General features: G+C 44.8%; 1 protein-coding gene across 1 annotated transcript in view; it reads right to left on the reverse strand.

The window, feature by feature from the left end:
* Window positions 1-1,780: 1,780 nt before the first annotated feature.
* hcn2b (hyperpolarization activated cyclic nucleotide-gated potassium channel 2b) overlaps window positions 1,781-14,787 on the reverse strand; it is a 70,110-nt gene continuing 57,103 nt past the window's right edge. The window contains exons 6-8 of the mRNA XM_041839598.2: window positions 9,869-10,109; window positions 7,376-7,540; window positions 1,781-3,644 (exon numbers count right to left, since the gene is read on the reverse strand). Of these exons, the coding sequence (XP_041695532.2) occupies window positions 2,692-3,644; window positions 7,376-7,540; window positions 9,869-10,109 (1,359 nt within the window). The 3' untranslated portion in view covers window positions 1,781-2,691. The remainder of the gene's footprint in view (window positions 3,645-7,375; window positions 7,541-9,868; window positions 10,110-14,787) is intronic.

Raw genomic sequence — 14,787 nt, forward strand, 5'->3', positions numbered from 1 at the left:
TGTCAGACAAAGTTCAACTGAAAGGAATAACTGATCATGCATTTGATTTGGTGGACTGATTATTCCAGAGGCCCCATCATGCAGTGTCAATGGGATTTCTGTTAAAGTTCAAGTTTGAATCTCAAATTAGGATTAGGCCCTACTATGTTTGTCGAAGTTCTTGACCCAGTCTCTGCTACGTGAAGAGGATGGGATGTCTATCTAATGAGTTAATAACTCCTCTAGATGTGAGTTTGACGACTGGACCAAGCTTTCTGGTAGACTACAAAGCCTGTGAAATGTTAGCTCACACAACATTTGCCCCAAACACACTCTCTCCACAATGACTGGCCACATCAAAATTACCTCTCTCCCCGTAGCAGCTATTTGAATATTTCATTTGTGAGGTTGGGTAGCATTAAATTGTCGCCCTTCTCTAATCCATGTTCTGCCTGATTTATCTCCCATGCTCTTTCTCCACAATGACCTGCCCAGAAACACAACAAACAACAGCCAGTAATACATCAGTGTCTCCCTAAATTAACTCACTGAGCTGAAGCCATTTCTAAAATGGCAACAGTTTCTGTAAAGTACACTATATTTGGACAGGGGGAAGGAAATATGAGTGCTAATAAAGCATTTGGAAAATGCAGACGCTGCAGAGTGTGACAAACACAGATGCCTAACTTGGCCCAGGGGTGTTCTGTGTTTTTCTGTAAAAAGCTCAGGCGGGTTATTTTTTACAGAAAAATAGCTTTTCTCTGAATTCTGACAGTGTGAGAGAAAGGGCTACTCCAGCGTCAGGATTCAAGGCTAAATTGATAATTGGTTTGAGGATACTTCAGGAGCAGTGGTCAGGAAAGTTTGCAGAGCTGAGAGACAACAATGCCCTGAAGATAGTGTTTACGGATATTTCATGTAAGAATTGTATTGCACTGGAAAAATCACTTGATGCTTTAAAAAATGAATGAGCAAATAAGCATATCTCATTCAAATTCTTGATAGAGTTACTGTTGTGTATAAAGTTGAATAAAACAGTAACACAAGTTTAATCGTTAAAACATGTACTAATTGTTGTAGAATTTGACCAGTTAATATAAGGGTTTTAAGTTATTTCAAAGTCTCTTCCTGGAAATGTAAACCAAAACATCAAGGACTCTTTCTTATTCTGCTTGTTATTGCTTCATTTATTTATTCAAGTTACAACTGAAATCACAATTAGGCAAGGAAACATGTTAGGAAAAGGCTAAACACATGACATCAAATTTAGCTATTGGAGAGGATAACTGTGATTCTACCCTGACAAAATGAACATGCTTCAGATAGGATTGTAAATGGATTGTATACTAAACAAAAATACAGTATAAACGCAACATGAAACAATTTCAAAGGTTTTACTGAGTTACAGTTCATAAGGAAATCAGTCAATTGAAGTAAATTCATTAGGCCCTAATCTATGGATTTCACATGACTGGGAATACAGATATGCATCTGTTGTTCACAGATACCTAAGAAAAAAGGTAAGGGTGTGGATCAGAAAACCAGTCAGTATCTGGTGTGACCACCATTTCCCTCATGCAGCGCGACACATCTCCTTCGCTTAGAGTTGATCAGGCTGTTGATTGTTGCCTGTGGAATGTTGTCCCACTCCTCTTCAATGGCTGTGTCAAGTTGCTGGAAATTGGCAGGAACTGGAACACGCTGTCATACACATCGATCCAGAGCATCCCAAACATGCTCAATGGGTGACATATTTGGTGAGTGTGCAGGCCATGGAAGAACTGGGACATTTTCTCTAGTTGTAGTGTTTTGAAGAGGCCAAGCCAGAATGAAATGTAGGCTGTAGACACTGAAATTATACCTACACTGTCATCTGCAAATACCATTTGAGAAAGGGGGAAGATATATTTTATAAATATTAATTCCTTATAAAGACACTCATGCACGCGCACACACACACACACACACACACACACACACACACACACACACACACACACACTAATGATATGGCTTCAAATGTTGAAATCAAGGCAGTGAAATGATCTGTTCAGTAATTTTTCAGTAATATATTATTAATCCCATTTATACAACGCAACATTTTGTTTAAACCCAACTGGTCAAAAAAAACAAAAATCTTGTTTGAGCCTTTGAATGCATCAATTTAAGACGTGGTTTCAAAAAAACATTTTCTTTCTGAAACAATATTACAGTGACATGAGTAGAACTTTTGTTAAAACCAGTCCGTAGAGAAAAGAGGAAATCCCAGAACAACTTCTGCAAAGCGTTGACGTCATCATTGTCATCTGAAGCAGGTCCCTGATTTTCTTCTTGTCCCTGACAGTTTGTATTGTTTGACTATATAGATAGTGGTTGAGAGATGCGTGTTATTTATGTTGAATATGGTTACAGTAAAGAGAGTAAATAAAGGAGAGATGTGGGGAGAAGGTGCTACCACTACGTACGGTCGGTATCTACTGTCTATGTCTGTGGGTGGAGTAGAAACATCCCACCTCTGATAACTATATTGTTAGTCATACATTGTCTTTCAGCTCCGGTCTCCCACTCCCTCTCCCAGTCACACATCATACATTCTTATAGTCATATTCAGCCCCGTGTGACAGGGAGAGGGGAGATTATAGGGTAGAAGGACAAAACCTTCCACAGTTCCCACAACCAAAAAGCCCTGGCTCTACAGAAATCGAATAAAGGTCACAAATTTGAAGATAGCCTCGATCTGACATGGTCTGTCTCAGGGTGGCTGGCTTTGGAGTCCTTTTTGGGTAATCCCGTGTCTGGCAGGGCTGACGCCAAGCCTGCTCCCATGTCCACTCCCATGCCTGTCCCCAGCGATGTCAGAGTCCCTGGGAGGGAGGCTAGAGGAAACGCCCCGACAGACATCTGGTGGGGCAGCACCATCCTATGAGTCACAGCGCTCCTGACCCCTGCAGGGCCCGAGGGGGTCTGTGGTGGCCCAATGGATGTTGAGGAAACACGGTTGGACGGTGGTGGGCTCGGGGCCACGGGTTGAGCCCCTCCCTGGGGCAGGGAGGGCTGAGAGGCAGAAAGTGCCCTGGTGTCCTGACTCAGACTACCCATGTGCAGAGAGCGGGAGCTGTTATGGGTGTTGGGCCTGTATGGGGGGCTGGGCATGATCTGCTGGACCAGGGAGAGCTGGGAGCCAGAAGAGGGGCCGTACTGGAATGTCCGTCCCCCAGCAGCTAGGGGACTCTGGATGGGGGGGCTGGAGAGGGCCGAGGCGAAGGCACCACCGGCGTGTAGCTGGGGCTGCATGGTCTGCTGAGTCTGGGGAGGAGGGGAGGCCGACAAGCTCTGCATCACCTGGAACCTCCGCACCATCCGGGGGGACTGCAGGGCCCCGGCCCCTACCAGAGGGCCTGCCATGGGGGGACAGAAGCTCATGGCCACAGCCTGCTGGAGGGTGGCGATGGCTGAGCTCTGGGGTGGGGCTGGAGGAGCAAAGATGCCCCCGTGCGTGGGGGGGTTGGACATGGACATGGCACGAGGCCTCTGCAGGTCCACCTGCTGCACCATCTCACGGTCATATTTCACAATCTCCTGTATAATTTCGTTCTCTCGGTTGTTGAAGACACCCGAGTTGAGGTCATGCTGAACCTTGTGCATTAGGATTGAGTTCTTCTTCCCTGAGGACGGAAAATAGAAGAGGAGAGGAGAGATAAGACTCTGTTACCTGAGCAGACACTGTTCCACTGTAGAATCAGCACAATCAATACATTATACAAAGTAATAAACAGCCAAATGGTCCATTGAATACTCCTGATAATGCCCTACAGTAATCGCATTCTCCCTCCTGATTAGTTGGTATTAGAGAAGTTGCTGGCATAGCAGAACAGAGTATGGGGCAGCTGGAAGGAGTTAACCTGATCAGGACAGACATACAGTATTCATATCTCCTTTCAGTCTGCCTATCTAGAGGTTGTCTGTAATGGCAAAGGTGCATAAAAATGGAGGAATTCAGATATGACGCCATTGTTTTAGCACTATCCACATACTTTTTAATCTACGCGCGCGACATGGTTCAATGTGCCTATAGTGTAAATCGGCACAATCTACAAAAATTAAAAATAAGAAATGCCGCCGTCTTGGAGCTAAAATTGGAATCTTGTATCCTGTGCTAATGCCAATACAAAAAAGAGTAACGGCGAGCACTGTACAATACAGCAAACTTAGCAAATTAGGCATTTGTGGTAAGTACATGGGGGCAGCCATCTTTATGCACCTTCGCTATTGAATTCACAGACGGTAATTTTGCACTGAGAAGGGAAGAGACGCTCGAGCCTCCGTATGTGTCAGTGAGTTCACTGTGGATGTTTTAACTTGTTTGTGTTGTGTGTGTGCCTCTACAGTATGTACTGGAGCTGAGTGATATGGACAAAACGTCATATTGTGATCAATTGAATTCTTGACCCATTTTGCTCGATAACAATAAATATATATATTTTTTTTTTGTTGATCTAATTAATGTCCAACAAAAACTTTCCATTGGTAGGCCTATATAGGCACTTGAATTCACCACAAATGGTGCGCTCTGTTCCGCCAAGCATTACCTCAATTACATACTCTGTTTGTAAAGTGGTGGTATTTTCTCAATATTGAGTGTTGAGAAATATTTTGTATACATTCAGAAAGCTGAGACTCCACTCTCTTTAACAACAGTAACATTAGGCAAACAGTGTTTTTCCTGCAATTACATTTTAAAATGTTGGTCGTATGCTCCCTTCACTCCGTGCACAAGGTGGGGGGAGGGATTGAGAGCGGGCAGCGAAACAGGGACGGAGGGGCAGATACTTTCATTGCAGGAAGCAGGTTAATACACATTACAGTTGACCAAATAATGGTTTGAATAGAACCCCCAAAAACATTGTGTAGCCTAATCACCAGTTTACGGACGTAAGCCAAATGCTTGTGTGCGGGCAATGTCGGTGTCTGCAATTTTCGGTTAATCATCCCAGCTCTAGCATGCACCACCTGAATTGTAAACACAAAGGCCCTATGACCTTTCTGTCACGGTATGTTCAGTCTGACCCCTCACACACCTGGGGTGAGGATGGGTGGCCTGTGTTTTTTCAGACGTGAGGTGGAGCAACATGTGCCTGTGGCATGTGCATGTGTGTAGTGGCTGTGTGGGCCTGAGTTGGTGGTGGTGCTGGGGGAGAAATCTATTTGCAGCTGAAATTTCCTCCTTCACGGAGCTCACGCAGGCAGCCAGTGAGGTTGCAGATCCATCTCTCTCGTCTCCCCAGCGTTTACATTTTTTCCAGTTGAACACGCATTAAAAAACTCTCAGGATTATTACTTCCACCCCCCATCTCATGTTTCGGAGTTTCATCTTTACTTTCTGTTTTTCCCCCATCAGCAGGGGATTTTCAACTTTTCCGTCTCTATCGGGCTTTTAAAAAAAAACTAATAGAGTGACACCCACATGAAAACATCAGGTAGAATTTAAACATGAGTCTGAGGGACTGGGAGAAGAACTCTAACTCTAATTCAAGCTGCAGAACTAGCTAGCATGGTACAACACAGTCCAGTTGACTGCAGAGTGGGTGGCTGCTATAGGCTCCAGGCCAAAAGGGCCAAGTCCATTATGTTTCCTTAGGGTCAGGATAGAGGTCAATGAGTCTAGTCTACTGTCTCTTCCATAGACATCTAAAGGCACCAGAACACATTAGTACACACACTGATCAGCTAAACAGGAGGATCATAGTCTCCTATCCTGACATTGTGTAAGCTACAAGACATTATAAACATGATTTCTTTGGAAAAAGACTGTGTTCCAAAAGAACTCCAAGGTTAACAGATAATTGTCATCCTCTGAATTACTGTTTAGATTTGGAATTAATTAGCTTTCTACCCGCCAGTTACTTTTTAGTCTGGCCACTTAAAATACTAAGCCTTTGATCCAGGACGCTTCTGTTGTCAGTCAATCTAGTGAATAGCTAAACAGTAGACGAATTAACCCATTCAGCTCCTTTTAACATATTTAGTACAATATCAAAACGCGCCACAAATCAAATTCTGTTTGGTATAAATGCAAAACATTTGATGTCATCATAGTTAGAGTCTAAACAGACCATATTGTCATTATCTATCATACTTCCATGGAAAGAGCATGTGTTCCTAATGTTTTTTACACTCAGTGTATGTATATTGGCCCAGGCAATATAGTGTATATAAAATGACTCACTCTCCAGTCTTCATTGACTTGCATTGGATGTCCTTATACTGCATGTACTCTAGGGGTGTGTGTGTGAAAGAGAGTGTGTGGGGATGTCTTTGGATAGGCTGTTCTGAAGGTGTTCCTAATGCGTGGTATACTCAGTGTATATATTGTTCCGGACAATCTATATACCAACATTTATTAAGATCTGATAATTTGAACATGTATTCATTCACATGACTTGATTCATAAAATGCGTAAAAACAGTAACCTGGAGACAAAATATAGTGCAATATCAAAAAGGCAAATGCTTTGGCCGATTACAAAAATGTCTTCAGATACGTCCATCAGTAAGCTCAGAGAACAAGTGCACAAAAGGAAATTGGACATTTCCGTTACGGACATGAATGGGTTAAACAGAATATTCATCTTCCAGTGTTCCCATATGCTCTATTCAGGTTAGGTGTTCATCTGTTGTCAAAGATCAAAGACAACTCAATCTCCTCCAAATGTGTGAAACCAAACGTCTCGTACTTGATGTGGAATCTGGCTGCTATGGCAACCACTGGCAGGTGGTGGATGCAGGGCCCCTGCACGTCACCGAGCGGTGACATCAGCATCACATTGACCTTGGAGGCGGTGGGGGGTTTAGTCAATTTAGTTTAGTAAATTATATGTTTACACTCAGAGCTCGGAATTCACTAACCAGGTGCTTTCTGATGATAGCTGAGTGACTGACAGCGTAGCAACACTGGAGGTAACGGAGAAACCAAGAGAAAATACGGTACCTTCCTCCCTTCCACACAGAAGAGGAGAGCATAGCGAGCTGTTTAGACAGTGTGCTGAGCAGTCATTTTCACAAATGAGCATCACTCCTCCTGAGAGCACATTTACAGCAAACCCAGGGGAGTATGGCACACTCAGTCATTTTGAAATAATAATCATATCTTGTGAAAGTCATATCCTGAAGATACAGCAGCTGCATCTAAATAAAGGGTCTAAAATGAAATCAAAGAAACCAGGGAAGTCAAAGAGAAATTATTAATGGCATAATTACAATAGGTTCCATTGATAGAATACAGTATATCTGTTTTTGTTCTGCTGATTCTATGAATGACAAAATGCCTCAACTATGCCCATAGCTAATCCTGTGTGGGTCAGTGGCTTATTTACTGGTCAGTGGTAGGCTGGTCTCACCTATCCGGTCCAGTCGGTCGATGGCCACGGTCTCGAAGGCGCGCCTCATCATGGGGTACTCCTCCAGCACCTCATTGAAGTTATCCACAGACAGGGAGTAGAGACGGCAGTACGTGTCCGCCCGCACACTGGCCGTCCGTCTGCCTCGGGTCAATAGACAGATCTCTGAGGGAGAGAGAGAGAGAGAGAAAGACAGGAGGGTCAGAAACGGTCAGAGACAGACACAATTACTACTCAGCTAACTAAGCTACAGAAAACATGTCAAAGAAACATGAGCCATTCGAATGTCATGATCCCATGACAAAGGTCCCTTAGACATGTCACACTCATTATTCTTCTGATTTCTAGCTTATAAAACACTGCTACACTAGAATTCAAAGCACACACCATCCTACAGTATCAATTTATCACATGTGGAAATGGGTCATTTACTGAGACGATAAAGAGCATGAATATAGAGAGAGGAGAAAGGCATTTCAACCAAAGACCCAGCCGAGACAGCTCAGCGTAGGGAGGGAGCTCCAGGGTTGGAGACGTGGTAGGGCCAAGGTTCATTACATTCAGGTGTTACCCTTCAGTCTCTGGCCTGTGGCTGATGGTTGTCTTGACAACCATATGCTCTTTTTACTCTGCTGCCTCCCCGTTCTCCCCCTTCGCTCTCTGTCGCGTGTGAAGGGTATCCTCTGGCTCTCAGTGAAGAAAAAACCCACTGGAATGTAATTTACTGTATGCATGGGGGCGCTGCTCTGGCTGCATTCTACATATCAGCCTCTACAGTGGTAGGCAACCCCCCCCCGGGGACCATGGAAAAAGAGGAATTAACAAGAAGTGCAGTCAAGTAAAAGATCAGCTGCTGCCGGCTGAACAGAGGCCCACACACCATTAAAGAGCAACAAAGGGATGTTCCATTCATGAGTTATACATTTACATAATAATCTTGTCATTAAGCCCCAGTGACAAACACTCTCCACCCCTGCTCCCCCTCAAAATGGCTCCTTATTCACAGGGTATTAAAGTGTGACCTTGAGTGTCAACGCGGCCCTGTGTCTCTCCACTATCTGATGTGGGATTTACAGTTCTTCACAAGATTAATGAGATTCCGTTCTCTCCAGTGTGCCGAGCGCTGCAGAGGCAAGCAGCAGAACACAGTGCTGGGATGTGATTCTGACCCTACTACACCCTCTTACTCACTCCGGTATTTCCCCCTTTAAAAACAAATTATGGCAAATATGGGCCATGTTGTGTAGAGATGGTGTATAGATCCCTTATGCCGACATTTAATTTATTATCTTAGGGCAACTATTACAGTACATAGTTTCTACCTTCTTTCCATATTCCCTCATCATACTACAACAACAGGACAAAAATACAGTATCTTCTCCAGTAATAATATTAATTGTAAATAATAGCAGATGAATCAATAAATACCACCACAAATCCAACAGACATTCTGATTAAAGTTTGCGCCTAGTCCATGCCATGTAGAAAAGGGTTGGCTTCCTGGTGGCATACAGCATAAAGGCTCGCCTTTGAACATTGACGGTTGACATTACTAATTGCTCTGTCATCAGTGTTCCATGGACTAATTAGCTGTTATTAATGGGCCGTGTGTGCTGCTGTAGATCTCTGACACTCCTTCAGCATCCGCCCTTGGCTCCTGGCACCTCACAGCCCAACCCACAGCACCACTAAACTGAACTCTTCTCTTCTGAAGAGGAGCCGGATGTGAAGAATGCCCCCAGACCATGGCCCAGAGACACTGGAAAAATGAGTGCTTTTTTTGTCGATCAACAGCAGCGCTGTGTCCCAAAACAGGCAGGGAGGAGGACAAGCTGCATGGGAAAGTGGGACAAAACTGGCTGCGGGGCTAAAAGACTAGCGAGAAGAAGTCAAATGTCAGGGTGTTTTTATTTTATTATCTTGCCTGCTACAATTTTTATATAAACATGGTTACGACGTTGGTGAGTTGGACCGTAGGATTTAGAGCAGGGTTCCCCAACTGGGAGACCTCGGGCCGAATTAGGCCCGCAGGTGGATTTATGTTGGACATAAAGACTGTAAAAACACCAGGAAATCAGCTCCAAGTAATTTTAATTTAGGAAAACTGTTCCCAAGTATTCCTTGCATAATAGATCGTATACAAATGTTTTATCTGTTTGGGCTTCTTGCGGTCAATGTTGCAGTCTACAAATTATTCGTAATTACGTTCAGGCCCCCCGACCATCCGCTCAAGAATAAAATCAGCCTGCGGCTGAATCTAGTTGATGATCCCTGATTTAGAGGGAGAAAAGTCTACATGAATTAAGTTAAGTCTACATGAATGTACTGTACCTTATGTAACTTCTGTCCTATAGTAGATGTGTGTTATCAGCACCACGATAGAATAGAATAGAATTGAATAGAATGAAATAGAACAGAAAATAGTTTATATAATATGTTTTTCAGCAGCAGTAGCCAGCAAACATAAAAAAGGTCTGATATTGTTGAGCATACCTCCAAAGTAGGATCCATCAGAAAGCTTCACGCCCATGGTTCCTTTGGTCAGCACGCTGGTCACACCGTGTTGGATGAAGTACATCTTCTTGCCGATGGTGCCCTCCCTGATGATGTAATCACCGGGCTGGAAGACCTCGAAGCGGAGCTTAGTCAACATGGCTGTCACAAAGTTGGGGTCGGCATTGGCAAACAGGGGCATGGATGCCACCAGCTTACGGCAGTTGAAGTTTACAATTTCCTGAGGGAAAATACAATTAATGTAACTGAATTTGAATTGTTACGTCTAAGACTAACATACACTACATATACAAAAGTATGTGGACACCCCTTCAAATTAGTGGATTAGGCTATTTCAGCCACACTCGTTGCTGACAGGTCTATAAAATCGAGCACACAGCCATCCAATCTTCATAGACAAACATTGGCAGTAGAATGGCCTTACGGAAGAGCTCAGTGACTTTCAACGTGGCACCGTCATAGGATGGCATCTATCCAACAAGTCAGTTCGTAAAATTTCTGCCCTGCTAGAGCTGCCCCGGTAAACTGTAAGTGTTGTTATTCTGAAGTGGAAACATCTAGGCGCAACAACGGCTCAGCCGCGAAGTGGTAGGCCACAAAAGCTCACAGAACGAGACCGCCGAGTGCTGACGCTCTCCAAAACCGTCTGTCCTTGGTTGCAACATTCACTACTGAGTTCCAAACTGCCTCTGGAAGCAACGTCAGCACAAGAACTGTTCGTCGGGAGCTTCATGAAATGGGTTTCCATGGCCGAGCAGCCGCACACAGGCCTAAGATCACCATACATACACACACACACAGACACACTTTCACACTTCACATACGCTGCTGCTGCTCTGTTTATTATATTTACTGATTGCCTAGTCACTTTTACCCCTACCACATGTACAGTACCAGTCAAAAGTTTGGACACACCTACTCATTCTACTATGAAATAACACATATGGAATCATGTAGTAACTGAAAAAGTGTTAAACAAATCAAAATATATTTTATATTTGAGATTCTTCAAAGTAGCCACCCTTTGCCTTGATGACAGCTTTGCACACTCTTGGCATTCTCTCAACCAGCTTCATGAGGTAGTCACCTGGAATGCATTTCAATTAACAGGTGTGCTTTGTTAAAAGTTAATTTGTGGAATTAAGTTTGAGACAATCAGTTGTGTTGTGACAAGGTAGTGGTGGTGTACAGAAGATAGCCTTATTTGGTAAAAGACCAAGTCCATATTATGGCAAGAAAAGCTCAAATAAGCAAAGAGAAACGACAGTCCATCATTACTTTAAGACATGAAGGTCAGTCAATCCGGAACATTTCAAGAACTTTGAAAGTTTCTTCAAGTGCAGTCGCAAAACCATCAAGCTCTATGATGAAACTGGCTCTCATGAGGACCGCCACAGGAAAGGAAGACCCGGAATTACCTCTGCTGCAGAGGATAAGTTCATTAGAGTTACCAGCCTCAGTAATTGCAGCCCAAATAAATGCTTCACAGAGTTCAAGTAGCAGACACATCTCAACATCAACTGTTCAGAGGAGACTGTGTGAATCAGGCCTTCATGGTCGAATTGCTGCAATGAAACCACTACTAAAGAAGAGACTTTCTTGGGCCAAGAAACACGAGCAATGGACATTAGACCAGTGGAAATCTGTCCTTTGGTCTGATGAGCCCAAATGTGAATTTTTGGTGAACGGATGATCTCTGCATGTGTGGTTCCCACTGTAAAGCGTGGAGGAGGTTGTATGATGGTGCTTTGCTGGTGACACTGTCTGTGATTTATTTAGAATTCAAGGCACACTTAACCAGCATGGCTACCACAGCATTCTGCAGCGATATGCCATCCCATCTGGTTTGCGCTTAGTGGGACTATCATTTGTTTTTCAACAGGACAATGACCCAACACACCTCCAGGCTGTGTAAGGGCTATTTGACCAAGAAGGAGAGTGATGGAGTGCTGTATCAAATGACCTGGCCTCCACAATCACCCGACCTCAACCCAATTGAGATGGCTTGGGATGAGTTGGACCGCAGAGTGAAGGAAAAGCAGCCAACAAGTGCTCAGCATATGTGGGAACTCCTTCAAGACTGTTGGAAAAGCATTCCAGGTGAAGCTGGTTGAAAGAATGCCAAGAGTGTGCAAAGCTGTCATCAAGGCAAAGGGTGGCAAGATGGCTCCGACAGATAGGGCAGCTATGCTTCTAGCTCCTAAGCAACTTCGCAGTATTTTGTTTTTTTTGTGTGTTATTTCTTACATTATTAGGCCAGAATTCTTTTTGTGTTTTTACATAGAGCCGGAAATAACTTTTGGATATCAGAGCGGCGGTAACTCACCAGCATTACGACCAGGAATACGACTTTCCCGAAATGGATCCTTTGTTTGTACCCACAGGGCAATTGAACTGATTCCAGAGGCTGATCCAAAACACAGCCGGCGGAGAAGAGGTATCCGGAGTGGACTTCTAGTCCGACTCAGGAGGCGCACACACCATCCACCGCTTCCGAGTATATTACTCGCTAATGTTCATTCTCTGGATAATAAAGTAGACGAGTTTAGGGAGAGAATCTCCTTCCAAAGAGACATCAGGGATTGTAACATACTCTATTTCACGGAAACATGGCTCTCTCGGGATATACTGTCCCCGTCCATACAGCCAGCTGGGTTCTCAGTACATCGCGCAGATAGGAATAAAGAACTCTCCGGGAAGAAGAAAGGCGGGGTGTTTGTTTCATGATTAACTACTCGTGGTGTGATTGTGATAACATACAGAAACCTTTTGTTCACCCGACCTAGAATACCTCACAATCAAATGCCAACCGTATTTCCTCCCAAGAGAATTCTCTTCGGTTATCCTCACAGCCATGTATATTCCCCCTCAAGCCGATACTACAACGGCCCTCAAAGAACTACACTGGACTTTATGCAAACTGGAAACCATATATCCTGAGGGCGCATTTATTGTAGCTGGGGATTTTAACAAAGCAAATTTGAGGAAAACGCTACCAAAGTTCTACCAACACATTGACCGTAGCACTCGCTCTGAGAAAACATTAGACCACTGCTACTCAGCTTTTCGAAATGCCTACAAGGCCCTCCCTTCTGCAAATCTGATCAGGACTCCATTTTGCTCCTCCCTTCCTATAGGCAGAAACTCAAAACAGGAAGTACCCGTGCTAAGGACTATTCAATGCTGGTCTGACCAATCGGAATCCATGCTTCAAGATTGTTTTGATCACGTGGACTGGGATATGTTCCGGGTAGCCTCAGAGAATAACAACGATGAATACACAGATACGGTGACTGAGTTCATCAGGAAGTGTATAGGAGATGTTGTACCCACTGTGACTATTAAAACCTTCCCAAACCAGAAACCGTGGATAGATGGCAGCATTCACGCAAAACTGAAAACGCAAACCACCGCATTTAACCATGGCAAGGTGACTGGGAATATGGCTGAACACAAACAGTGTAGTTATTCCCTCCGTAAGGCAATCAAACAGTAAAAATGCCAGTTGAGAGACAATGTGGAGTTGCAATTCAACGGCTCAGACACAAGACGTATGTGGCAGGGTCTACAGACAATCACGGACTACAAAGGGAAAACCAGCCACGTCGCGGACACCGGCGTCTTCCTTCCAGACAAGCTAAACACCTTCTTCGCCCACTTTGAGGATAACACAGTGCCACCGACGCGGCCCGCTACCAAGGGCTGTTGGCTTTCCTTCTCGGTGGCCGACGTGAGTAAGACATTTAATAATGTTAACCCTAGCAAGGCTGCCGGCCCAGACGGCACACCTAGCCGCGTCCTCAGAGCATGCGCACACCAGCTGGCTGGAGTGTTTACGGACATATTCAATCTCTCCCTATCCCAGTCTGCTGTCCCCACTTGCTTCAAGATGTCCACCATTGTTCCTGTTCCCAAGAAAGCAAAGGTAACTGAACTAAATGACTATCGCCCCGTAGCACTCACTTCTGTCATCATGAAGTGCTTTGAGATGCTAGTTAAGGATCATATCACCTCTACCTTACCTGGCACCCTAGACCCACTTAAATTTGCTTACCGCCCCAATAGATCCACAGACAATGCAATCGCCATCGCACTGCCCTATCCAATCTGGACAAGAGAAATACGTATGTAAGAATGCTGTTCATCGACAATAGCTCAGCATTCAACACCATAGTACCCTCCAAGCTCATCATTAAGCTCGGGGCCCTGGGTCTGAACCCCGCCCTATGCAACTGGGTCCTGGACTTCCTGATGGGCCGCCCCCAGGTGGTGAAGGTAGGAAACAACACCTCCACTTGATCCTCAACACAGGGGCCCCACAAGGGTGCGTGCTCAGCCCCCTCCTGTACTTCCTGTTCACCCATGACTGCGTGGCCACGCACACCTCAATTATCAAATTTGCAGACAACACAACAATAGTAGGCCTGATTACCAACAATGATGAGACAGCCTACAGGGAGGAGGTGAGGGCCCTGGGAGTGTGGTGCCAGGAAAATGACCTCTCACTCAACGTCAACAAAACAAAGGAGCTGATTGTGGACTTCAGGAAACAGCAGAGGGAGCACGCCCCTATCCACATCGACGGGACCGCAGTGGAGAAGGTGGAAAGCTTCAAGTTCCTTGGCGTACACATCACTGACGATCTGAAATGGTCCACCCACACAGACAGTGTGATGAAGAAGGCGCAACAGCGCCTCTTCAACCTCAGGAGGCTGAAAAATTTGCCTTGGCACCTAAAACCCTCACACACTTTTACAGATGCACAATTGAGAGCATCCTGTCGGGCTGTATCACCAACTGGTACGGCAACAGCACCGCCCGCAACCGCAGGGCTCTCCAGAGGGTGGTGCGGTCTGCTCAACGCATCACCAGGGGCAAACTACCCGCCCTCCAAGACA

The sequence above is a fragment of the Coregonus clupeaformis genome, chromosome 20, assembly GCF_020615455.1.
Source record: "Coregonus clupeaformis isolate EN_2021a chromosome 20, ASM2061545v1, whole genome shotgun sequence".
Lineage (NCBI taxonomy): Eukaryota > Metazoa > Chordata > Actinopteri > Salmoniformes > Salmonidae > Coregonus > Coregonus clupeaformis.